The sequence below is a fragment of the Lissotriton helveticus genome, chromosome 7, assembly GCF_964261635.1.
Source record: "Lissotriton helveticus chromosome 7, aLisHel1.1, whole genome shotgun sequence".
NCBI classification, from domain to species: Eukaryota; Metazoa; Chordata; class Amphibia; order Caudata; family Salamandridae; genus Lissotriton; species Lissotriton helveticus.
In genome coordinates, this window is record NC_136068.1 from 28,807,988 (window position 1) to 28,833,912 (window position 25,925).

Here is a 25,925-nt window from a genome sequence, read left to right on the forward strand (position 1 = left end):
GCCCTCTCAATTGACCACCTCCAAACACAGACCACTGCTTTCGTGCCTGCTACTAACACATCCATTAACTCTACTCTCACCCCTACAAAACTTGCAGTTATGCTTTCCGCCTGCCTTTAAAACCACCCCTCATATGTCACTGCGAACCCGTGACTGCTGCCGACGGCTCTCCTATCCACCACCGACAGAAAGACTGATGTCGGTCCCCATCTAACCACTACCTACCAGTAAAGACAGAGCCTTCAGCTGCTGCCCTCCCCAATTTATTTATTTATTTATTTGTGTGTTTTGTAAAGCGCACAGCTGCCCCAACGGGGCGTCCCGGCGCTGGTAAAACTTGGAGACAGTGAGGGTAGGAAAAAGAGGAGAACCTTATGAGGAAAAAAGGTGGGTCTTTAGTGACCTTCGGAATGCCACTTCAGTTTGACATGCGCGTAGAGTAATCGGAAGCTTGTTCCAGCACTGAGTGGCACAGACCTCGAAGGTTTTCCCTCCAGTACGAGAACGTTTGAATCTTGGGGTTTCCAGGAGAAGAAGGGAGTTAGAACGTAATGTCCTGGCCTTGACGTACGGCTTCAGAGTGCTTTTCAAGTGTGCTGAGCCATTGCCCTTGGAAGCACGAAAGGCCAGCGTCATGGCCTTGAATACACATCTCTTGGCTATCGGTAGCCAATGTAGTTTTCGGAGGAGGGGAGAGATGTGTTGTCTGGCTGGGATTCTCTTGACCAGCCGGGCGGCAGCATTTTGGACAGTCTGTAATTTGTGGCAAAGGCCTGCTGTGATACCAAGATATAGTGCGTTGGCGTAATCAAGGTGAGATGTTATAAGTGCATGTACCACAGTCTTACGGCAGTCTGCCGGCAGATAGTTGATAAGCCGGTTAATCATCTTGATCTTTGCGAAACAGGATGCTGCTACTGTTTGGACCTGAGCGTTAAAACTAAGCTGATTGTCCCAGCGCACTCCCAAGTTTCTCACCGAGTCTTTGGGCGTGGGGGCTTGGCTCAGGTCAGCTGGCCACCACAGATTGGAATCCAAAGGGGATGGTGAGTTAAAAAACAGGATCTCTGTCTTTCCAGCATTGAGTCGGAGGGAATTAGAGTCCATCCAACTAGAGATGTCTCTGAGACAGGATTTCAGCGGATCAAAGGCAGAAGCGGAGGGAGTCTCAAAGGTAAAAAGTAACTGAATATCATCAGCATAGGAGGTGGATTTAATCCCAGTTCGCGCAATCAATTTAGCTAGGGGGTAAAATAGACATTAAACAAAAGCGGGCTCAGGGATGAGCCCTGGGGGACTCCCCATTTGAGTGGTCTAGCTGAGGAGGTGTAGGGAGAGGTATATACCTGCTGTGTGCGGTCACATAGGTAAGAAGCGAGCCACTTAAGAACCGTTCCGCCAATGCCTAGGTCTCCCAGTCTTCTCAGCAGGATCTTATGAGAGACGGTGTCAAATGCCGCTGAAAGATCTAGCAGCACTAACACCGCCCTCGACCCCCGGTCCAGCGACCATCTCACCGAGTCAGCCATTTCAACGAGGGCTGACTCCGTGCTGTGGCCAGACCGAAAGCCGTGCTGAGAGTCATGTAGGAGCCCATTGGTTTCGATGTAATTCGCCAGCTGGGAATGTACCAGTTTTTCTAGGATCTTAGCTGGGGCAGGCAGAAGAGAAATAGGCCTGTAGTTACTGGGGTTGTCGGGGTCCAAATTTGTTTTTTTCAAAATGGGAATCAGGGAGGCATGTTTCCATTTGGCGGGAAAGCAGCCCATTCTTAGGGATTCGTTCCAGATATGGTTCAAGTAGGGATTGAGCAGGGGAGCCAATTTCTTGTATTGTTTGGCTGGCCAAGGGTCATTGGGCGAGCCAGACTTACATTTGAGTAGTTCTGCCATAGAGTCGGCTTCGGAGATGACTGAAAAGTCAATCAGCGAGGGGGACTGGGGCATGTGAGAAGTGGATTCCTCTTTCGGGCCTTCACTGGTGGAAATTGGGAAAGTGGAATAGATGGTCTCTATTTTTTCCTCAAAGAATTGTGAAAGTTTATCGCACAAAGACTGGGAGGCAGGCTGAACCCGAATCAGCGCGTTGGGGTCCGTAAAGGACCTAACTATGCTGAATGCCAATGCCACTGTAGTAGTTTAAAACATGTTAAACAATCTCTTCAACTGACCACAACAAAACAGTTCTTCCTGCGAGCCTCTACGGCATCAAAGCCATTCCTGCTACTTTTCATCCTCTGCAAGATGCACACAATAATATTAACTGTACAAAGGGTCCGATTTTTATTTGCTCACACCAACATTAATTAACACTGTGTACCCCACTAAACCATACCTCCTGTCAAAGGCAAACCTGATCCCATGTGTAGCACCAGTCAAACACCGAGACAATTTGCGGGTCATGTAATTAAACCTAAAGTGGCAAAATAGCATTGCCTGTCACCCCAGCGAAGTCTGCAACTGCACAGTAGCCATCAATACAAAAAACATCTGAAGCGCATTTCCACTTCCTTTCAATGGCAGCTCCCGATACATATACCTATGACTTCTGGGTGGCATCTACCACAGACAGCGGTACAAAAGTGGGTGGTGATGGACGGAGCATCTGAACCAATCAAACACTCACACCCAGTCAACAGATCTGGGTTGAATTCATCACCGTTCTTTAGCCCACTCTGCCACCCCAGTTCAGACATGGCCATATGCAAATCAGTCTGACCCTGTGCCTCATGGGAACAGTCCAGCCCGAACTGCCAAGCCATGCCTTCCCTGGATGGGAAACAAGCTTCCGAGGACCGGTTTCTGGCATTCCAGCCGTCTTCAGCCCGGCTTGCTTGAATCCAGTGGCAAAGTAAGCAAGGGACTCACGTTTGAGTATACCCTGCAAACTTAAGGCAAACTTATGGCAGAGTACGCACGCGCACACCTGTTTTGGGGATTTCCTGAGGCGTAAGCCGGGAACCCACTTAATTTTATTGTTTCGCTTTTAAAACTTGCGTATTTGCACATAAAATACCTGGAATTGCCTGTTTCGCTTTTTTTAAAAACTTAAATTTTTGCACATATAATACCTGGAATTAATTTTAACCGCTCACAGCGCCTCCAGAACAGCCGACTAGGTGCAGCTAGGAGAAGGACACGGGAACACCGGGCCCACACCACTTAAGCCACCATATTGGGGGTCATTTGGGTTGGCGAGCTGGTTGTTTGCAGTAGAGCTGGTCAATGGAGCTTAAAAGCAGGCAGAGTACGCACGCGCACACCTGTTTTGGGGATTTCCTGAGGCGGAAGCCGGGAACCCACTTAATTTTCTTGTTTCGCTTTTAAAACTTGCGTATTTGCACATAAAATACCTGGAATTGCCTGTTTTGCTTTTTATAAAAACTTACATTTTTGCACATAAAATACCTGGAATTAATTTTAACCGCTCACTGCGCCTCCCACTCCTCCAGAACAGCCCACTAGGTGCAGCTAGGAGAAGGACACGGGAACACCGGGCCCACACCACTTAAGCCACCATATTGGGGGTCATTTGGGTTGGCGGGCTAGTTGTTTGCAGTAGAGCTGGTCGCTGGAGCTTAAAAGCAGGCAGAGTACGCACGCGCGCACCTGTTTTGGGGATTTCCTGAGGCGGAAGCCGGGAACCCACTTAATTTTCTTGTTTCGCTTTTAAAACTTGCGTATGTGCATATAAAATACATGGAATTGCCTGTTTCGCTTTTTTTAAAAACTTAAATTTTTGCACATAAAATACCTGGAATTAATTTTAACCGCTCTCAGCACCTCCCGCTCCTCCAGAACAGCCGACTAGGTGCAGCTAGGAGAAGGACACGGGAACACCGGACCCACACCACTTAAGCCGTTATATTGGGGGTCATTTGGGTTGGCGGGGCTAGTTGTTTGCAGTAGAGCTGGTACACCATCCCATTAAATGGACACACCCTCCAGGACGCGCAATGGACGAGCGAAGCGGGCGCGCCGGTGGCGCGCCGAAGGCGAGCCCGTCTCTGCCCGTCCGCGCCAGCCCGAGCCGGGAGGTGGGAGATGCTGCTAAAACTACCTCTGAGAGCGCAGCACTCAGACGCCTAATCTATGTGGCTAGCAAGCTACGAGACATTGAAATTGCTGCCTCTACCAGGTATGAAGGGGGTAATTGTTGTAGCCCTTCCTTTCCTGCTATTTTAGAGGGCCATGTGACCTGTATAAAATGTAAATTTCAAAGCTCCTTGTCTACTCACGCGATCCTTAACCCCTTAAAAGATGATACCCAACAGGGAAAGGGAAATGGATTAAATTATATCCTATGTAATGTTAGATCGTTGGTAAAACACGCGTTTGAGATCTGGGACCTTATTTCCTCGCACTCCCCAGACCTATGGTTCTTCACTGAAACGTGGCTAACGTCTTCTAATCTTCCAGCTGTTACATTAGCCATCCCCGCTGACTACAAATTTATTTCCCTAAATCGAACAAGGAAAGCTGGAGGTGGTATAGGGATTGCCTTTAAAGTCACTTGAAAGTGAAATGGCTGTCTACGTTGAATGACGCCATTATGGAATTGGGCATTTTTAGAGTCACTCTCTCTCCCTCCATATCTTGGGATGGGGCATTACTGTACCGGCTCCAGGCCCAAAAACAAATATCACCAATTATTTGACGGAACACATTGCAACCCATGAATTGGCTACGAGTAATTTTACGCTACTGGGGGATTTTAACTTTCATGGGGAAAACATAACAAACCCGGAAGTCCGGCAACTTATCTCCACCTTGAATAATATAGGTCTATCACAAAGGGTAAGTGGTCCAACACACAATGAAGGCCACACATTAGATCTTATCTTCTCCAACTCTGATGGAGTAAGAGTATTTCCCCCACTCCCCTTGGTCTGGACAGATCATTTTATAATCCAATTCTCTCTTCAGATCCAGGTTAAAGTGGCTCTTCGGACCCCTCAAAACCAATTGAACCAGAGAAAAATTAGGCCCTGGGAAAAACTCACTTTGGAGTCCTTTGATATTACCTTTAACAAATTATGGGCAGATCCAGGCAAATCCCTGCAAGATCCCACGGAATTGCTGGATACGTTTAACACCATTTTGGTAAAAACTCTTGATGTGATCATAACAGAGAAAAACACTATTGCGGCCACTCGGCGGTCTTCTGCCCCTTGGTATTCAGGTGACCTAAAAAATGAAAAGTCTCGATGTAAAGCTTTAGAACGACGTTAGAGGAGGACTAATAATAATCTAGATAAACAAGCCTTTAAATCCTCCCTATCGCAATATCATAAATCTATTAAAGGAGCTAGATGCTCTCACCTCTGCACCCAAATAGAACAAGCAGAAAAATCGGCCAAGACTCTTTTTAATATAGTCAAGGATTTCTCCTCCCCCCCCCGCATGTAGACAGACACCCCCTCAATCCCAAGCATTGGTTGACTCAATAGCAAATTTTTTTCATGATAAAATAGTCGCAATCTATTCCAATTTCTCAACGGTGAATTCAACCATCTCGGCCCCTACTCGGTCCAAAGATAATCGTCTGACATTTACTACGGGCCGCTTAAACCTGTTTGCTGACATTTCGAATGAGGAGACTGAAAATTTACTTTGGGCGGAGAAATCTGGCTCCCCAACAGATCTTTGCCCCCCAAGCATAATGGCCTTGCTCTCCTCTACATGTGCCCCAGTAATACAACACGTTTTTAACTCTTCCATCCATACGGGCTGTATTCCCTCCATCTGGAAGGAAGCACATGTCCGCCCTATACTGAAGAAAACAACAGCAGACCCACAGGGGTTAGGGAATTACAGACCGATATCCTTGTTACCACTTCTGGAAAAAACATTAGAATCATCTATAAATAAACAACTTAGCCAGTATCTGGAACGAAACAACTTTTCGGATCCATCCCAGTCTGGCTTTCGCCCCGGCTATAGCACAGAAACAGCCATTCTGGCTGTCACTGACTCTTTACGTCTTACGCTTGATGCCGGTGGCTCTATGATTCTGATTTTATTAGACCTCTCGGCGGCTTTTGATACTATATCTCATCAATTGCTGGCCGACAGTCTACAGGATTGTGGTATCGGAGGCATGGCCCTGAAATGGCTAAAAAACTTCCTTGCGGATAGATGCCAAACTACCTCGCTAGGTACTTTTACATCTCAAAAACTCTTGCTAGAGAAAGGCGTCCCTCAAGGCTCGTGTCTGAGCCCAACGCTTTTTAATGTTTATATGGCCCCTTTGGCGAAAATTGTGCAACCTTTCGGCTTTGAGATTGTCTCATACGCCGACAATCCCCAACTGTTATTCCCGATAGGCTCAAATCATGTGGATGAGAAATGCCGGTTCTCGAGAGGAATGTTGGCTATCTCGGAGTGGATACGGGAAAGATGTCTCCAGCTAAACCCTGGGAAAACTGAGCTGATGCTCCTAGGTAAAGCTTCCCACAATTGGTCAGCTGATTGGTGGCCAGTAGAGCTGGGTGAGGCCCCTGCTCCCTCCTCATCAGTAAAATCCCTGGGTATTCAACTAGATGAGAAACTTTCTATGAAAGACAACATCAAATCTATTGCAGGGCCATGCTATTTCAGCCTCCGGCTGTTACGAAAAACTCTCCCCTACCTTCCATTAGAACATTGGAGAACCGTCGTCCAGGCTCTGGTTATGAGCAAACTCAATTACGGGAATGCACTATTGGCCGAAGTTGGAGATACAGCGTTAGCTAAACTGCAGGTTATACAAAAACTGCAGCCAGGATGGTCTTGAACCGCCCCCCAGGGATCTCCCTCCCTCCCCGTACTTAGGGAACTTCACTGGCTCCCAGTGAAAAAAAGAGTCCTTTTTAAGACTTGGTGTCTTTCTTTTAAGGCTCTCAAAGGGGAGGGACGTCGTTACCTACAAGAGAAGTTACACAAATACACATCAGAACGTAACCTCACATCCAACTCTTTGGCCCTCCTTAGGGTCCCTCGAATCCGCCTGAGCCGCACAGGAGGCAGGGCTTTCTCATACGTTGTCCCCAAATACTGGAATTCGCTGCCGGAGGGGTTGCGTAAATCAACATCTCTCCAAATCTTCCGGAAACTACTGAAAACGTTCTTGTTCTAAAGTCACTTCCCCTGTGAATTCACTTCCTTCCCTTCAGAGGTCCCCCCCAGGTACAAGCGCTGAGATGCCCCCAGGTGATTCACGTGCTATACAAAGAGTCAATAACATAACATAACATAACTCAACAACACAAAATACCTTTTCAGATAAACTCACTCCAAGACACACAATCCCACTCCATGACACACAGTCCCACTCCACAAAATTCCAGCGCACTCAATACCACACAATTACTATCCACATAATTACACTGCACACCATGCCACATTATTTCACTACACAGATCCAATCCACACAACACAATTCCACAACTAACAATTCCAATCCAAACCATATATGACTTGCATATGTGCAAATGCATATATTGCAAAACCATATATTGCAAATGCTTGTTTACCTTCCAATGCGTCCCAGCAGATCCTGGAGCTGCAATCCTTACCCTACCCCTGTCAGCTCTGTGCTGCCTCGTCCCTTCTCAGGGGAGCAGTGCCCTATGGGGATGCTCTCTCTGGGGCCCCCGCCTCCATCCTTTTTCCAAGTCTGGCTCTGACTGAAGAGAAACAATGTAACTTGTTACTTTGCTTCTCTTCATTCCTGGGTCAGCGCTGGAGCTCAGAGCAGGCTGCACACTGCAGCTGCTTTAGAGCAATCCTCTCTTGCACAGCTCTCTACGGATGAGCTGAGGGGGCCACCTTCACAATTTGAAGACAGGGGGTGCCCCCGCACCCCGGGGGCTGTAGGGGTGTTTGTTGCGACCCTCGGCTCACGTTCCAGCAACACAGGTGCAGCTGCGGAAAACTGCCATGCATTGAGAAAAGTCCCTGCCATGCCACCTAGTGGCCGTTCCCCTGCACTGCTCCCAACACGTTCTGTCACACAAAGAGAGACTGTTACCTCTACCACAATGTTCCCAAGTAAAGGAGGACTCCAGAAGAGAATCAGCATCAACTGGGTTTGGGCCTCCTTCATGGGAAGGGTCAATTATTCATTAAAAGAGCTCAAAATAAGATCCAAAAATGAATGATTTAGTGGTCTTCTGGACTTTGAAAACAATCATTGTGCAAAATATTTACTAAATATTCTTACTATATGAACAATTAACATAATTTGATACCATTAATTCAAAGTGGCTTATGACCACATTGTTCAACTACACATAATATTTCTGCTATGACTCTTCTCACAAAAAATATTAAAAAAGAATACCACATTATGAGGGATATGTACAAGGAAATGGCGGAGAGCTGCATTAGCCTCATTGGCTTAACGACACGCTCCGCCACCTCTGAAATGCAAGGCTGCAGCATATTTACAAGAATGTGGTGCAGCCTTGCGTTTTCCCCTGCAATTGTGCTAAGTTTAGCAACTTAGTGCCAATGCAGTCACCCTTGTACCAAAGTGCAAGGGTGTCTGCGTGCAGTGGAGGATTGTTTATGTGTAGGAAGGTGTCCCTTCCTGCACATAAACAATCCTAAAATGCCGTTCTGTCACTTTCATATGTGCTAACTTGGTTAAACAAGACCAGTTTAGCTAATGGGCTCCTAACTAACTATTCAAAGACCAGATAATGACATTTGGATTATCAAGAAATTTATAAGATCCACCTATAGAAATTGTTAATCCATACAACTATGTGGGAAGGGAAATAGACAACATATTTTCTTGGACCAATCGCAGTATAACCAGAAAAGAAAATACTTCTATAACAACATCTGTAAAGAGGTTTGCAAAAATATATTGAGGTACAGCAATTGGCTCATCATTAAAAGCATTAGGAATTAAAATTACACCTTTGCTACTCTAAGCTTCCGTTGTATTCACTCTAAATAACAATGTCATGTAGAAACAATCTGCATGCTTGACATCAAGAGACTTTTAAAGCTTGGGGCATCTACTTGACCAAGCATGTTAAGATTGGAACTTAACATAAAACTCCTACACATAACTCAGACTGCTGCAAAAATGAAATACTTTTGCGATTGTGTCATAGCAAAACCATCTTTAAAATATCTCTTATTCACTAATAATATAATCCATAATAATAATATATCCATAATAAAATATGGAATTAAAGTCAACATCTATAGAAAAGGCAAATGAAAAATGTAAGCTATCATCAACAGAAATGCTGCCTAAAATGAGTTGTGCTATGCAGAAAAACCTACTAAGAAAAACTACCTTCAAAGCAGCAGAGAAAAGGACCTTGCTTCCTTGATGAACCACAGACACAATCAGTGTTAGATTTGGGGGGTCTCTAGTTGGCAGAGGCAGGTACCTTTGACCAAATAGGGACCCTTGCGTCTAGTCAGGGTAAGGGGCTACACTCCTAAAATAACACCTGGGCACCCCCTTGGTAGTTTGGCACGAGCAGGCAGGCTTATCTCAGAGGGAGTGTGTAAAGCATTTGTGAACACATATGGTAATACAGTGACACCACCACAGAATGACACCACACAGATGGTATTTATAAAAATGAGTCTTTTTATATCGACTTAACACAAGACCAAACAACAAAAATACACAATACTGTACTCAAAAATAGACTTTAAAATGGTAGGAAATAGCTCAGTTCTCTGAAGTTGTAAATGCGACACTTTACTCTCAATGTACCTTGGATGCGTATCGCAGAACAAACAAAAGGGTTGCAGGGAAGGTGCTGCAACGGTTCCTTACACTCAGGGGAGAGGATGCGTCGGTTCCTTACTGCTGTGCAGGGGAGTTGATGCTCGCTTCCTACTGTATGAGGAGGTGAAGAGTCGGTTTCTTACTGCCCTCTGGTACGATGTGAAAGGATGGCGCCTCGATGCGATACTCATCTCCGGTGCGCTGCGACAAATTGGCGTCTTGGTTATGATGCGACAACGTTGATGCGATGTGTGCACACCCGACGGCTGTGCGGCGACTTGATAATCTTCTGAGCCGCAACAGGCCATGCGACACGCTTCTCCGGTGATGCGACGGTGACCTCTGCGGCGGCGGCAAGCTTTTCCGGTGATGCGACGCACTTCGGTGATGCAATGGTGACAGCACGCATCCTTGGCGATGCGACGGCAACTGCTGCGGCGGCGACACGCTTCTCATCGCTGAGTCGCACTTCCAGCTCCCAGCAACAAGCAGTCTCTCAAAAGGCCCAGCACAACAGCAGGCATTAGTTGATGAAGTCCTTTATCCCTGAGACTTCAGGCAGGAGGCAAGTTCAAGTTCAAGCCCTTTGAGATCCTTCTTCAGGTTGATGAAAAGAACACTCAGTCCTCTTCACCTTTCTTTGGCAATGAAGCAACCATGGCAGGCCAACCCCCAAACCCACAGCACAGGGGTAGTCTGCTCCTTCAGCTTCCTGGTTCTTCTCCTCAGCAAAGGTTCGTCTTGATTCCCATAAGTGATCTAAAGTTCTGGGGCCTGGGTCCCCCTTTTTATACACCACAATCCTTTGTCTCTGAAGACTGTACCTGTACCTAGACCAAGCCAGTTCTGTTCAGTCCTGGAGCATTTTGTTTACAGGACTCCTTCTTTCCTTTGACAGTGTGGGCCAGGGCCATCAGGCACACAAAAGGAGGTGGAGCCAGCATTGTGGAAGTCAGGCACAGCCCTATTCAGGCCCAGGTGCAACTCCTCCCACCAATCTAAATGCAGATAGGTCTATTCAGCCCTGTGCTGACTCACCCTGTCTCCTGGAGCCCCTGTCACACAAAAAAACCTGACAAGGAATTCACAACCTTGCAGACGTAGGCTTGGATAGTCAGGCAAGAAAATACCTACTTTCTAAAAGTGGTATTTTCAAACACTGAATGTTAAAAAACCAACTTCACTAAAAGATGTATTTGATCATTCTGTGTTCAGGCATACTAAACTCGAATTTCCACCTAATTCCCTGAGTCAGTTAGGATTATAAGATGTTATAATAAACTGCCTATTCTGGCCTATGGGGAACAGGTAGCGTTGCAATAGTGAAAAATTGTCGTGATTGAAAGCAGCACAAGAACCCGCAAGCGCCACTAACCTGACTCCGATGGCCAGCAGAGACGATAGACGATAGTCCTCCCAACTCCGCACTGCACAAACCCCAACAATGGAATATACCCACTATTCGAGTATGTACAGAAAGGGGCCGGGAGGTGGTTTGGCATCGGGGGATCTGGTACTTCTGGTATCGTCTGGTCGATATACCCACGAGGTTACCGGTACTGGGACACTGCAGACAGAGGAGAGGACAGAGAGCAAGAAATTAATACCACAAACCGTAACTGTCTGAACTCTTGTCCCCCCCTTTGATTCTAAACTCACCAGTTTCTCAACCCCATGTATCCGAGAATGAATCCATGAATACACTCTGCATTCTTGTGGAGATGTTGCCAGAAGTACGGAGAAGTTAGCTTCACTTCTCGACCTAAAACACACTACAGTTGCCTAGGGTAGATATAAGAGGGCTAATTGTACTCGGCGTTAAAAGGCACGCTTCGTGAGAACCACAATACTCCTTGTGGAAAGGTGTAGCCCAAGTTGCAGTTAGTGTCAGTAAACACGGACAGAAAGATCTGGAACCCCGGTACATAAACTATAATGGAAGATGCTTCTGCACCGAACTAAACAAATATCAATAACCAACAAGACAATATGGTAGGAGGCGAGCCCGCACTCCTCAGGTATACTTGCACGGCAAGATACGGCTTGTAACAATGATTCTACTGGAATTCTGACCACGCTGGCTCTTCGTCGGCGCTGGTTGCACAAACGATAGCTGACCACGCTGGCTCTTCGTCGGCGTTGGTTGCACAAACAATAGCTGACCACGCTGGCTCTTCGTCGGCATCGTTGTTTATCAGAATACTGACCACGCTGGCTTTTCTTCGGCGTAGATAAAGGTAACTCAACTCAGAGAGAACAAACAATACTGCTAATGAGAGAATACGGAACAAGATTGACAAGCCCCGTTATGTTCCGGAGGTAGAGTTTAAATAATGTCCTCCCATTGATTCAACCCCCAGCGCCGGATGGCCTTCTGGGACTTGTAGTATTTCCGTAAGGGGCATACAGTACGGAATCTTTTGCATTTGGCTGTGTCGATGGTGGCGATCGCTACAGAACCCCCTCTCGAGGACCGCCATCCCGGCGGACGTCCTGGCTTACCGGGATACTGCTCATGGAATTGTTCAACCAAATCGGGACAATGTAGATGGTCCACAGGCTCCCATGTCCTGTCTTCGGGGCCAATTCCTTTCCAATCGACCAGGTACTGAATCCTGCCACGTACCATGCGAGAGTCCAGGATGGACAGTACCTCATATTCCTCATGTCCTTCAACTTCCACAGGACGAGGACGTTCAGGCAACCTCACGCTTGGAAGACAAGGACGTAGGAGCGACACATAAAACACAGGATGAATCGTCCACAACACTGGCAACGAGAGTTTCATGGCTACCGCATTTATTACTTCACAAATACCATAGGGACCAACATATTTAGGCTTCAATTTCGTAAGTCCTTTAATATGCAGGTTGCGCGTAGAAAGCCAGACTTTGTCTCCAACCTTATACTCAGGTTCCGGGGATCGTCTCTCATCAGCAAAAATCTTCTGGGCTGTTTGGGCTTTTTCCAAATTGTTCCGAGCCCCGATCAGAATCGCCCGAAGATGAGCATGATGTTCATGGATGGCAGGAACCAGGGATTCAGCCGGCCATTCAAATGGAAGCATGTTCGGGTTGAATCCATAAAGGCAAAAGAACGGAGAACAACCCAGGGTGGTATGTACAGCATTATTATAGGCGAATTCCGCTAACCACAAAAGGATGGTCCAATCAGAGGTGTTTTGTAACGTAAAACATCGCAGGTATTGTTCAAGAGTCTGATTCAGACGTTCCGTTTTACCATCCGTTTGCGGATGGTAGCTGGACGAGAGACGAGCATCTATCTGCAGAATGGTACATAGAGCCTTCCAAAAACGAGAGGTGAATTGTGTTCCCCGATCCGTAATTAACACACTCGGCAATCCGTGTGGTCGCACGATGTGTTGCAGGAAGACTTTAGCTAATTCACTGGAGGAAGGCAGACCAGGTAAAGAGATAAAATGTCCCATTTTGTAAGGTGGTCAACTACCACCAGAACGACTGTCTGTTTCTCACAAGGAGGCATTTCCACAATAAAATCCATAGACAAGGTATGCCATGGTTTGGGTGGAATCGGTAACGGCTGCAACAGTCCTGGCGGTTTGATATGACTGGCTTTTCCCTGTGCACAGATCGCACAGTTTTTTACATACTCCTTGGAATCAGCTCTGACACCAGGCCACCAAAATGATCGTTCCACATTAGCGGTGGTCTTGTGAATGCCCATGTGTCCCCCTAAAGCAGAATTGTGTGCCCATTCTAAAACCTTGCGTTGTAACACGGTTCGGGGTATGTATAAGGCATGGTAATGATATGCTAACTGATCTTTTTCGCATCGGTTGGCAGGCTCTTCTTGCACCCAAGATGCTATGTCCTGGTCAGTTAGGGCGACTCGAACGTCTTCTAGAAAATCTTCGGAGGTGATTAAGGCAATAGACAGTTCCGATTGTTCGGTCCCCTTAAGAATGGAAGGGGGTTCAATGGGAACTACTGCTTCTTCATCTTCCAGCCTGGAGAGCGCATCCGCTTTTCCGTTACGGGTCCCGTGTCTATACTTGATCACAAAGTCAAAGTCTGAGAAGAAGAGGGTCCACCTCAGTTGACGAGGAGTCAAATCCTTTGCTGTTTTCAAAAACAACAGATTTCGATGATCTGTGATGATTTCTACGGTATGTAATGCCCCTAGGAGGTAGTGTCTCCATTCTTCACATGCTCTCTTGATGGCTAGGAGCTCTTTGTCAGTGATGGTATAATTGACTTCACACGGTGTGAGCTTCTTAGAGTAATATGCCACGGGGTGAAGCTGACCTGTGGTAGGGTGACGTTGGGACAGAACTCCACCGAGGGCATACTGTGAGGCGTCAGTTTCCAGCACGAATGGCATCTTAGGGTCTAGATGTCGGAGAATGGGTGCTTGGGTAAACTTCTCTTTAAGAAGTTGAAATGAGTTCTCAGCTTCCTCTCCCCATTTGAAGGGGACATTTTTCCTCAAAAGGGCAGTGATAGGATGTATGACCGTAGAGAAATCCTGAATGAATCGTCGATAATAGTTGGCAAAACCAAGAAAGCTCTGCACTGACTTGACGTTTCGTGGCGTTTTCCAAGTTAGGATGTCATTGACCTTACTCATGTCCATTCGAAACCCCTGAGCATCGATCACGTATCCCAAAAAGGCAACTTGTTGAACATGAAAAAGGCATTTCTCCAACTTGGCATACAGCGAGTTTTGTTGTAGCCGTTCCAACACTGTTCTTACATGTGTGATGTGGTCTAACAGAGATGCAGAATAAATCAAAATATTGTCAATGTAAACCACACAAAATGACTCCAAACACCCCCTTAACACCTCGTCCATAAAGAACTGGGAGGCAGCTGGGGCGTTGCAGAGGCCAAAGGGCATCACCCGGTATTCGTAGAGGCCAAACTTAGTTCTAAACGCAGTCTTCCACTCATCCCCCTTCTTCACGCGTACGAGATGGTAAGCCCTGCGGAGATCAAGTTTGGAGAAATAGCGAGCTCCTTTCAACTGATCCATCAACACAGGAATTAGGGGCAAAGGGTAACTGTTCTTGATTGTTACTCTGTTTATGGCTCGATAGTCTATACAAGGTCGTAACTCCTCGCAGTCCTTTTTGGGAATAAAGAACATGGGCGAAGAAGCAGGAGAGGTGGAGTGTCTAATAAACCCAGACGCCAGATTGTCCTCTATGTAGGTCTTTAGATATAGTGTCTCCTTTTCCGTCAGGGCATACACCCTGCTGCAAGGGATATCCGCACCCGGAATGAGGTCTATCCGGCAATCGTAGGTGCGATGAGGAGGCAATTGGATGGCCTTTTGTTTGTCAAACAAGGCGTGAAATTCACGGTACTCATTTGGTAATGCTGTTGCACAGCAAAAGGAATCAACGGAACATGCACCAGCTAAATAAGCAGCGGGTGATGGATTAGGTGGGACGTCATGGTTTATCTCGTCCCAACAATGTTCTTTACAATACTCAGAAGTCATACTGACTGTACGAGATGACCAGCTTACCTTGGGTCATGCAGCGTGAGCCAGGGCATACCCAGAATGAGACGGAACTGCGGGGCATCTATGAGGTCGAACTGAATGTACTCACAATGATCCTCCCCAAATCTCATTAATAAAGCAAGCGTATGGTACGTTACAGGGCCTGATGAAAGTACAGTACCATCCACTGCTTTAACGGTCTCAGGCATACGTTTCTTTTCACAGGGGATACCCATGCGGAATGCATAGTCTTGGTCGATATAGTTCCCTGTAGCCCCCGAGTCCAACAAGGCATCGACTCTTACAGAGTCCTGATTAGTTACCCATAGATAAACACTCACGTTCATATGGGTGACTGCAGGGTGAAGGGTATTTGCCACATAAGGGGAGACCATGTTAGGTGGTCGTCTCAAATCAGAGGCCTCTTTCTGATCCGAGACCTTCAGTTTTCCGACGGCTCACTTGAGCTAAGAGCGGCCTGTACTCGAGGAAGGGGATTCTTCCCCGGAACGTAGTTCCTGGCTCTACATTCATTGATGAAATGTCCACCTTTGCCACAATATAGGCAAAGTTTGAGTCTCCGTCTCCTGTCCCTTTCTTCCCTGTTGAGAGGACCCCGGATTCCCCTGATTTGCATGGGTTCCGGCCCTTCTGGTGTCTTTGTTTTTTCCTCACCCCCCGGCCGGGGTTTAACCATGGGGTATGAGTATCTATTTTCTCCCCTGTTTCTATCCCCTTTTCGTTCCAGCAATCGGTGATCCAGTTGTACGGTCAAATCTATTAATTCCTCACAAGTAGAAATCAATTGCACCACCTGTGCTAATACGTCCTTCAATTCTCCCCGGAGGCCTTGATAAAACAAAGAAATCCGCTTCTGAGCCGGCCAGTCCGTTTCTACGATAAGGCGGTTAAATGTGGTTATATATGACAACAGATCCTGGGATCCTTGTCTTAAGGTCATCAATTCGCGATCTAGGGACAACATATGGGACTTCCTGTCAAATAATTTACGTAGTTCCAGGCAGAATTCAGAGAAATTATGCAAAACAGGGTCATTCTTTTCCAGTAAGGGGATGGTCCAACTGGACGCATTCCCTCCCATGTAGGACATCATGAAGGCTGTTTTGGAAGCCTCATCCTGAAAAACCATCGGCTTACATAGGAAATGAAGACAACATTGATTCAAGAATGTCTCAAATTTTCGAGGGTCTCCATAAAACCTTTCGGGAGGAGCTAGAGGTATTCCATGATTTTGGATTATATGGACCGTGGGATTGGTCTCGGTAGAAGTGGAAGGGGCTGCAAACAAACCCCCTGTTTGGAAGGAAGAAGGCGGCGGCAAGGTAGCCGGCCTAATCAACGGTTTCACAACCTGCTCTTTATGTGCAAGATCGGACATCTCTTTACGTAGATCAGAGACCTCTTTGTATAAGGCCTGGTTCTCTGCACGAGAGGTTTGGACTTCTTGTTGTAGTTCTGTAAAGCTCTCCAACAAGGAAGTGAGAATGGTATTTGTATCCATCGTCTAGGCTGGGCTGTATTCTTGGGCTTGTCAATCTGTCGGGATTGAAAGCAGCACAAGAACCCGCAAGCGCCACTAACCTGACTCTGATGGCCAGCAGAGACGATAGACGATAGTCCTCCCAACTCCGCACTGCACAAACCCCAACAATGGAATATACCCACTATTCGAGTATGTACAGAAAGGGGCCGGGAGGTGGTTTGGCATCGGGGGATCTGGTACTTCTGGTATCGTCTGGTCGACATACCCACGAGGTTACCGGTACTGGGACACTGCAGACGGAGGAGAGGACAGAGAGCAAGAAATTAATACCACAAACCGTAACTGTCTGAACTCTTGTCCCCCCCTTTGATTCTAAACTCACCAGTTTCTCAAACCCATGTATCCGAGAATGAATCCATGAATACACTCTGCACTCTTGTGGAGATGTTGCCAGAAGTACGGAGAAGTTAGCTTCACTTCTCGACCTAAAACACACTACAGTTGCCTAGGGTAGATATAAGAAGGCTAATTGTACTCGGCGTTAAAAGACACGCTTCGTGAGAACCACAATACTCCTTGTGGAAAGGTGTAGCCCAAGTTGCAGTTAGTGTCAGTAAACACGGACAGAAAGAATTGGAACCCCCCCGGTACATAAACTATAATGGAAGATGCTTCTGCACCGAACTAAACAAATATCAATAACCAACAAGACAATATGGTAGGAGGCGAGCCCGCACTCCTCAGGTATACTTGCACGGCAAGATACGGCTTGTAACAATGATTCTACTGGAATTCTGACCACGCTGGCTCTTCGTCGGCGCTGGTTGCACAAAAACAATAGCTGACCACGCTGGCTCTTCGTCGGCGTCGTTGTTTATCAGAATACTGACCACGCTGGCTTTTCTTCGGCGTAGATAAAGGTAACTCAACTCAGAGAGAACAAACAATACTGCTAACGAGAGAATACGGAACAAGATTGACAAGCCCCGTTATGTTCCGGAGGTGGAGTTTAAATAATGTCCTCCCATTGATTCAACCCCCAGCGCCGGATGGCCTTCTGGGACTTGTAGTATTTCCGCATGGGGCGTTCAGTACGGAATCTTTTGCATTTGGCTGTGTCGATGGTGGCGATCGCTACAAAAATAAAAATGGCTGTAATTCACTATCAGGACATGCCACTCACATCAGGGCATGTCCTACCTTCTACCTACAATGCACCCTGCCATTTGGCCTACCTTAGGGTTGACTAATATGTAGAAAAAGGGATGTTTTAGGGTTTGGCTAGTGGGTGCACTTACCAAGTCAAAATGGCAGTAACAGACTGCGCACAGGCTCTGCACTGGCAGGCATAAGACATACTTTACAGGCTGCTCTGGTGGGTGGCACAATCAGTGCTGCAAGCCCACTAGCAGCATTGGATTTACATGCCCTGGGCACATGCAGTGCACTGTACTAGGGTCTGACGAGTAAACCAATCAAGCCAATCATGGAGTCACTAATCCATACATCAATTTACCATAGGGAGCACTTGCACTGTGGCACTGAACAGCAGTGGCACAGTGCCCAAAAGTATCTAATACCAACAAAAACATAAGAGGCAACAACAAAAAATGGAAGGGAGACTCATGCCAATGGTGCCAGTTTTAACAGTCAGTGAATCAAGAACACATTGAATCAAATATACAAGGTGCATTAACAAAGAAAAACTTTAGATTCAGATTACTTTATATGCCAATATTTGAGTTTGAGAGAATGTGACATCTGAAACTGAAAGAGAAGAATGCTTGCCGTCTGTGCAGTTATAAAGTTGAAATGCTGAATCATGTTGTTTGCATTCGTCCAAAATTGTTACTATTAAGGACACTTTATTTACATCAGACAGATGAGGGAGGCCATCAGACAACCAAATACCATTTTTAATTGACAAATTAATGACATTTTAGACTTGGCTTATCAAATGCTCAAAAATATGGTTAGACTAATCAAACACCTTTAAAGGTATACAAAATTGAGGTTGTTGTTATAAAAGTGTTTGCTTATTTTAGATGTAAAGTTTTTATTGAGCTCTTTGTGATTAACACAATAAATGTATTTACTTCTGTTAGTGCCTAAAGCTCTTCAGAGGAGACCAAGGACCTGGTTTAGTCCTTATCATGCTAGCACTCAGGGTACCATGGGGTATGATCAAGTAAGCAGTGAACAATGCACAGTGAGCAGCAGGTACTGCCCGCTGTGCACTTACCGTGTGCACTGGCCTATGTGCAGTGCATGACACGCAGTGTGCAGTGCACAATAAATATTTTGCAATGAACAATCAGTTGTGCTTGATAAGCTATTTATAGTGCACAACCAACAGTGTGCATTGCCAGGCTAGGGTGGGCAGTGAATAGTGAGTAACATGCAATAAACGGTGCACAAGGAGCAGTGTGCAGTGTGCAGGGTGGATGGAGTATTGAGCTCTGCAAAGTTCACACTGCAGCTTGCAGTGTGCTTGGCTGGCTGCACATTGAGTAGTGTGCAACAGTGGGTACTGCCTGGTGCAAGTCACGTGGGTATAGAACGACCAGCGAGCAGTGTGTGCACTGAGCAGTGAGACATTTGTGCTGCATACGTCCATACAGTGAACAATATGTAGTGAGTGTGAAGCTGTGAGTCACGCATGTTGCACACTGGTTAGTGAGCAGTGCACTGAAGGCACTGAGCAGTGGCTGGTGCACACTAACCTGCAGAGTGCAGTGAGCAGTTAGTATAGAGTACTGAACATTGTGCAGAGTCACTGTTAGTGCAAAAGATATGAATGCGTGTACCCTACTCCAGCCTTGGAGTAAGTCTAGCACCACACAAACCACTCTCAATTAATAAACTTTAATCATTTTCCTTTTTATTTCCCTGAGGGAGAAATCCACCACAGTGATGACATTCTCTATGTGTGAACAGTTACCAGCACTAACTTTAAACTTGGAAATTAGACTCCACCCCCTGGCTTCCTAAAGTTTAAAAATGTACATTTATACTTAGAAATGGTGAATAGTCAAAACCAGTACATGTAGGAGTAAATATGTATGTGTAGGTTTCACACATGTAAATGCACCTTTCTGGATAGGCCACCCTGTATTTAGAGGACCTGTACTATGCTTTGCTCACATACACTACTCAAGGCCCCTTCTGAGGCCAGAGGAAAACTTTTAATAAATAGAAATAAACTCTTCCAAATGGGCAAAATTGTGGCCGCGATTGTTTCACTCAGAAGGAAATCCAGAAACAGGACAGAGGGCTATGAGCAGCTCTCTGATCACCGCTGGAAAAAAATGGGACTCTGAAAAGACAATTTTTTTAGGTCTCGTCTACGCAGCGCACATGAACTGCATAGGCAAAAATACCTTTTCCGATCACTTTGGCTTTTCAGCCAAAAACGTGCAAGCGTTCCATTGCTATTCAACGTGTGCACGTGAGGCGATCTACTTGCGGGAGAGTGCACCGCCAAATGGCAGCAATTATCGCTCCCGCAAGTGCAGCCCCCCGCCTCCCCCTGCTGTCGCGCCTCCTCCTGCTGCCGCGCCAGCTTGTTCCTGGTTTCTCTCTTACTACCCCGTCCTTCCTACGCTCGTCTCTTCTTAAAAGCCAGCTTTCAGTCTTTTTTTTCATGCCACTCGCCAGACTAAGCTGTGGATTCTTCAGTCCCACTGCTAGATTAAGCTGCCTTTTCGAACCTACCACCTACTTCTGTCCCCTTGCAATAATTCCTACAACTCATCCTCCTGCTGCTGGGAAGATCAATTGAGACTGGGGTCTCTAAAACAAGGGAGGAGAAAATACAGGGCACAAACAGACCAAGGTCTTCATATTCACAGCATAAACACACGGAGGGCAAACTGTAAATAAAATGGCATAAGCAACTGCATCTGGGCGACCAGGTTGTGCCCACTGATCTGCGTTATCAGTCGGACTCCTATTTCTCGGTTCAGTTTTGAAGATGCGCGTGGGTACAGAAGCGCTACTGCCAAGTGTTTCAGAGCAGCAAATTGACTCCCTCGTTATGTACCAATCCACTCAGGTGCCCCGGCTGGCAGTGTAGGCTGCACTCCCAGCAGGGTTGGTGAAAACCACAAAAGTACCAGCCAACTCTGGAACACGTTGGCTGTACTGAGTATGTGAGGGGTGGAACGGCACCACACGAAACAAAACCATGAGAGTACCACATGATAGGGTGACCAACCGTCCATAAATTTCACGGACAGTCTGTAATTTCGGCCGTCTGTCCGTTGTCCGTGAAGGATTCTTTAACGGACGGCATTTGTCCGTGATTTTAACTGGTCGCACCAGCCTAAAGCCGGCAAAACTTCCACCCACCTCCCTTCTTGACTCCGAAGCTGTTGAGGTCGGGTGCAACAGACTCCGATGCAGTACCAAAGCTCAGATACCCAGCAGCATTGGAGAGGCACAGCGGGGTGGCAACCCTCACACCTTCAGCCCTTGATGAGCTGTTAAGAGGTACTTGAAGGTGACTGAGAGGGAGGGGCTGCAGCTTCAGGAGCAGGGGCATCTATTCAGATGCAAACAGCCCTGAATGAGCCATGTCTCTGCAATTTAGAGGGGCTTCACACATTGCCTTTCTGCCCAGGACCCCAAACATCCTAGCACCGGCCCTGATTACACTGAGGCAGCATGTGGGTCTCCTCACAGAGCTTAATTACTGTCAATAAATTGTAAACAAAACTCGGTTCTTCAAACATGCAGTCTATAATGTAATAAAATAAAGAAATGGCACAATCACACCCACACAGGTTAACAAAGTATGGAGGACAATCAGTTAAATCAGTTCTCTAGGAGTATCTCCTTTAAGTACTGTACATCACAGTGGGGGATGGCAAAACTAACATTTTGGAAAGAGAGCCTGTCTTCTCGTTGTCTTATCCAGGAGGGAGTGAGGAGCCCTACCCCACCCTGGAAGAGACCAAGATGGTACTAGAATACTGCATGCCCACCCCTGTGCCCACCCTGATGGATACTGTTCCCCCTCCTGTGATGGCTCTTGCCCCCCCCCAGTGATGGCTCCTGTCTCCCCATGTGGTGGCTCCTGTCCCCCCCCGCCTGTGATGGCTCCTGTCCCCCCCTGTGGTGGATCCTGTCTCTGCCCTCGGTGGCTTCTGTTCCAGTCCTGGAATGGCTCCTGCAGCGAGGGTGAAGTTCTTGATGGGCCTCTTCTCAAAAAGGCTCAGCTCAAAATTAATATGGAAAGGTCGGCGAGTGAGTAAGTGAAGAGATGGCTGGATGGCTGGATGAACTAGTGAAAGGGTGAATGGATGAATGAAAGATTGAATAGATGGATAATGAAAGAGGATGGATGGATTGATGAGTGAGTGGAAGGATGGAAAAGAGAAAAGGTAAATAGCTGGATGTATGGGTGGAAGGGGAGCTGGATGGGTAAATGGGTGGATGGATGAGTGAAAAAGTGGTTGGTGAGCGAGTGGGTAGATGGATGAGTGAAATGATGGATGGATTGATGAATTGATAAGTGCAAGGGTGAATGGATGGACGGATGAGTGAAAGGGTGGATGTAAGGATGGATGAGTGAGTGAAAGGGAGGGTAGATGGACAAAAGGATGAATAGATGAGTGAAGGAGTGAAAGAATAAATGGATGAGAGAAAGGATGGATGAGTGATAGGGGCAATGGATGGATTCATGAGTGGATGAGTAGATGGATGGGTGGATGGATGGAAGGAAGGATTGCTAAGTGAAAGGGTCGATGGAGAGAGAAAGGGAGGATGGATGGATGACTGTAAGGGTGGATGGGTGGAAGGATGAGTGACTGGGTGGATGGATGAGTAAGTGAAAGGATGGCTGGATGGGTGAAAGGGTAAATGGCTGGATGGATGAGTGAATGGATGGATGGGTAGAAGAGTGGATGGATGAGTGTACAGATAGATAGGGTGAAAGGGTGGATGAAGGAATGGATGAGTGAAATGATAGATGGAAGGATACATGATGCATAGGTTTGCAAATGGTTGAATATGTTTGGATATGGCTGGGCTTACTTATATACTATTGCGTGACCTCTGATGTGTCTGTAAAACATATCAAATTGTCCGAAGTTTTGTCCTGTATTTTGACCTCCTGTCCTGAATTTGTGTCCTGAATTGTGACCCTTTGTCCTGAATTTTTACACTCACCGTCCTCAGTTTGCACCAATGCCAGTTGGTCACCCTACCACATGAGTGAGCATTGTGAGCGAGGACTGCACAACCTGTCATTGTAATCGGCTCAGTCGTTTCACAACGTTACATGTATAAGAGAGAACATCCCGCTTCAACGTTTACACAGAGTGCAGCCAGTTTATGGAGAAAATCATCTCGAACCACGAAGAACACTTTTTCCGAAATGATCTGTGTACCATACTGCCCCCTTCAGGCAGACAACCAAAAGGAACGTTTCATTACCCTAAGAAGGAATCTGTTTACCTGGAACCAGTTAAATAAACCGGCAATGCACATTATTTATTACTATTTTTAAAACACAAGGCATCGATCCGATGTATAGGACTGGACAACAAACAGTGCCAAGCCTTACAACCACGATCTGATCTACAGAACTGGACCACAGGCAGTGTCCCTGTGTTTGCTGCACTGTAGTGGCATTTGCAGGACGATTTCTATACCGAGGAGTGTCTGAAGCGTTTAGAGGACAGATAGAACTTTACCTAGTGGGGCTGTTTGATATTAAAGGCTTCATCACACATACTGGGTTAAAACTGTCCTGCTGTTTATTGCGTAGTTCCCACACAATGTGTAAGCAGTCGGACATTACATTTGTTATGCCATCTTTTTTGCAAACTGAACAACATCTAACAATGATGCAAGCAGTCATGCAAAGACACCCCAAGCAGGAGCAGTGTGCAGTCTAATGTTTTGTCATGCTGGTAGGTCCAGTAATTACTCAAGCTGTCTGAAAGGTGTATGCGAGCATGCCAGCTGTCATGCAAGAGTCATGACTTGGCTGTTCGGGCTGAACTGCTCCCACTGGAGTCTCACAACTGATTTGCATATGGCTGGGTCCAAACTGACGTGGCAAGTTGTGAAAAATAATGGACTGGGATGAGGCCGGGGTGACCAGTGGCGGAGATTATTTCAAGCTTTCCTTCCATCACTTTAAAAAAAAATCTTTTTTTATTGAAGAACGGCAGCAAACCAAATAAAACAAGCATTGGCATAGCCAATAGGTCTCGCCTTTGGGACCTTACAAGTATTTAGTTATGCAGCACAATATCGTTGGTTCAACAACATTAACTGTTGCATGGCTAAACACTTATAAGGTCCCAAAGGCGATACCTATTGGCTATGCCAATGCTTGTATTTATTTATAGACTAAACCCAGCAGCTGATCTATGTCACGGAAATTCAAATTCATTTGACATTTTGTGCGACATTTATCAGCTTCCATCTGCTGCCTGAGCAGTTCATTTTCTGAACCTTCTGATTTGCAAATCATTGACCCTGAACTAGGTGAGAAAAATTGTTTGAAATCTGAAGTTTGAAAAGTTATGACAGCTTTGATATTTATGCTTTTCTGATTAAAGTCCTCATTATGAGTGTCCCTGCAAATTGTAACTCATACACAATTGAATATTTGTGCAAGGAGCCCTATTAGAAAGTGGTGAAATATATATTGTGCTTGGTAATTACCAGGTCTGATAAGGAATGTACCCTTGAATAAATTTCAGCAGCCAAACAGGTAAACCTGCTATTAATAATGACCTCTTTGATAGTGACTCAGCCCTGTCCATGACTGGGCTGGGACTTGGTGCAGGTGTGGGGATGGCACTTTCTTAGAATAAAGGCACTTTCAGGTTCTTCAGAACCAATATAGACAGAGGACCCCCTCAATCCTGTTCACAGAGAGGGGCTGCAAGTTCTTGGAGCACATTCCCATGAATTCAGTGTCTCCAACATAGAATGAACATGAGAAAAGCAGAATACACTTTATAAAAATCCTTTGATCTTTGTAAATAGAAGAAACATTCGCACTCACGCTGATAAAACACTTCTGAAAAGCTTGGTGAATGGAACTTGTCTGGGGATTTTCTCATCTCGAGAAGACACCTGTACACTTTTGTTAATGTAACCTTTTCCTTTATAATTGGGATTTCTCACTGCAGGGTGTGAGACAGGAGGGGACTGGACTTTGAGCCAACCTGGTAAATAGTCTCAAACAAGCCTCTGATGCTGCACTGTACATAGGCAGGAGCTTAGTCTCCATTGGTGCAGCAGGTGCAGTGGCACCGGTGCACAGAGTCCTGCCGGGCCCACTGAGCACTGATAATTGCTGCACTTCACAGTTCAAACAGAGGCCTGGGGACAGAAACAAACACTGACCTGGCAAACGCTATCAACTAACCCCAAATACTCTACAGTACCCGTCGAAGGATGGGATGTGAGCCTGGCAGGCATTTCTAGGAATCTTTGAGAGGCAGTTTCTGCTGCTCCGGTCATCCTTCGACCTGTAGAAGGGACACTACAATGGCACAGGTGAGGCAGCCCCTGTGGACCACCATCCTGTAGGACTCCTTTGCTGCAGTGAACCCCCAGAGTCCTATTAAACATCTGCAGGGGGATGTATTTCCAGGCGCAGCCTGGCAGTGCACCCCTACACCCACTCCCACCCCCAAAGACTCCCCCAAAGATGGAGGTCGGCTCTCACCCTGCTGCAGTGACCAGCACAACAGGTGAACATGTCAATGAGAGATGGGAGAACTGGTCCCAGGGAGGAGAGGACAGGAGGTTTCACTGTGAACCTTGTGTGCAGGAACTACAGGCACCGGTCTACAGGCACCGGTCTACAGGCACCGGTCATAGTGTCTCACTGTCCTTTGCCTTACCTGTGTGGATCCAGCCCCAGCGACCATGAACACGTCCACCCGGTCTCCAGCTCTTCAGGGAATTCACCATTTTGCTTCAAATTTTAGTTGGAAGAAGAGCTCAGTGTCCTCACTCCCCTGTCTGCAGAGACAGCACTCCTGAGCCTTCCACAATCTGATCCTTTTACAGTCGTGTGTGCAGTGAGAGTGCCTGCTCTTGCCCTGTCCCAAGACAGTCTCCTCCCGCCCTCTGCTGCAGAATGCCTCCTCCCTTTCATCAGCTGTCAAAACCCAGGGCCTGTGGTTAGAGTTGGTCACTCTTCTAAGAAAAACATCTGCAT

General features: G+C 46.5%; 1 protein-coding gene across 1 annotated transcript in view; it reads right to left on the reverse strand.

Annotated features, from left to right (window-relative positions):
* Positions 1 to 25,675, reverse strand: part of LOC144768902 (uncharacterized) — a 72,611-nt gene extending 46,936 nt beyond the window's left edge. The window contains exon 1 of the mRNA XM_078652915.1: positions 25,606 to 25,675. Coding sequence (XP_078509041.1) covers positions 25,606 to 25,675 — 70 coding nt within the window. The remainder of the gene's footprint in view (positions 1 to 25,605) is intronic.
* Positions 25,676 to 25,925: the final 250 nt, after the last annotated feature.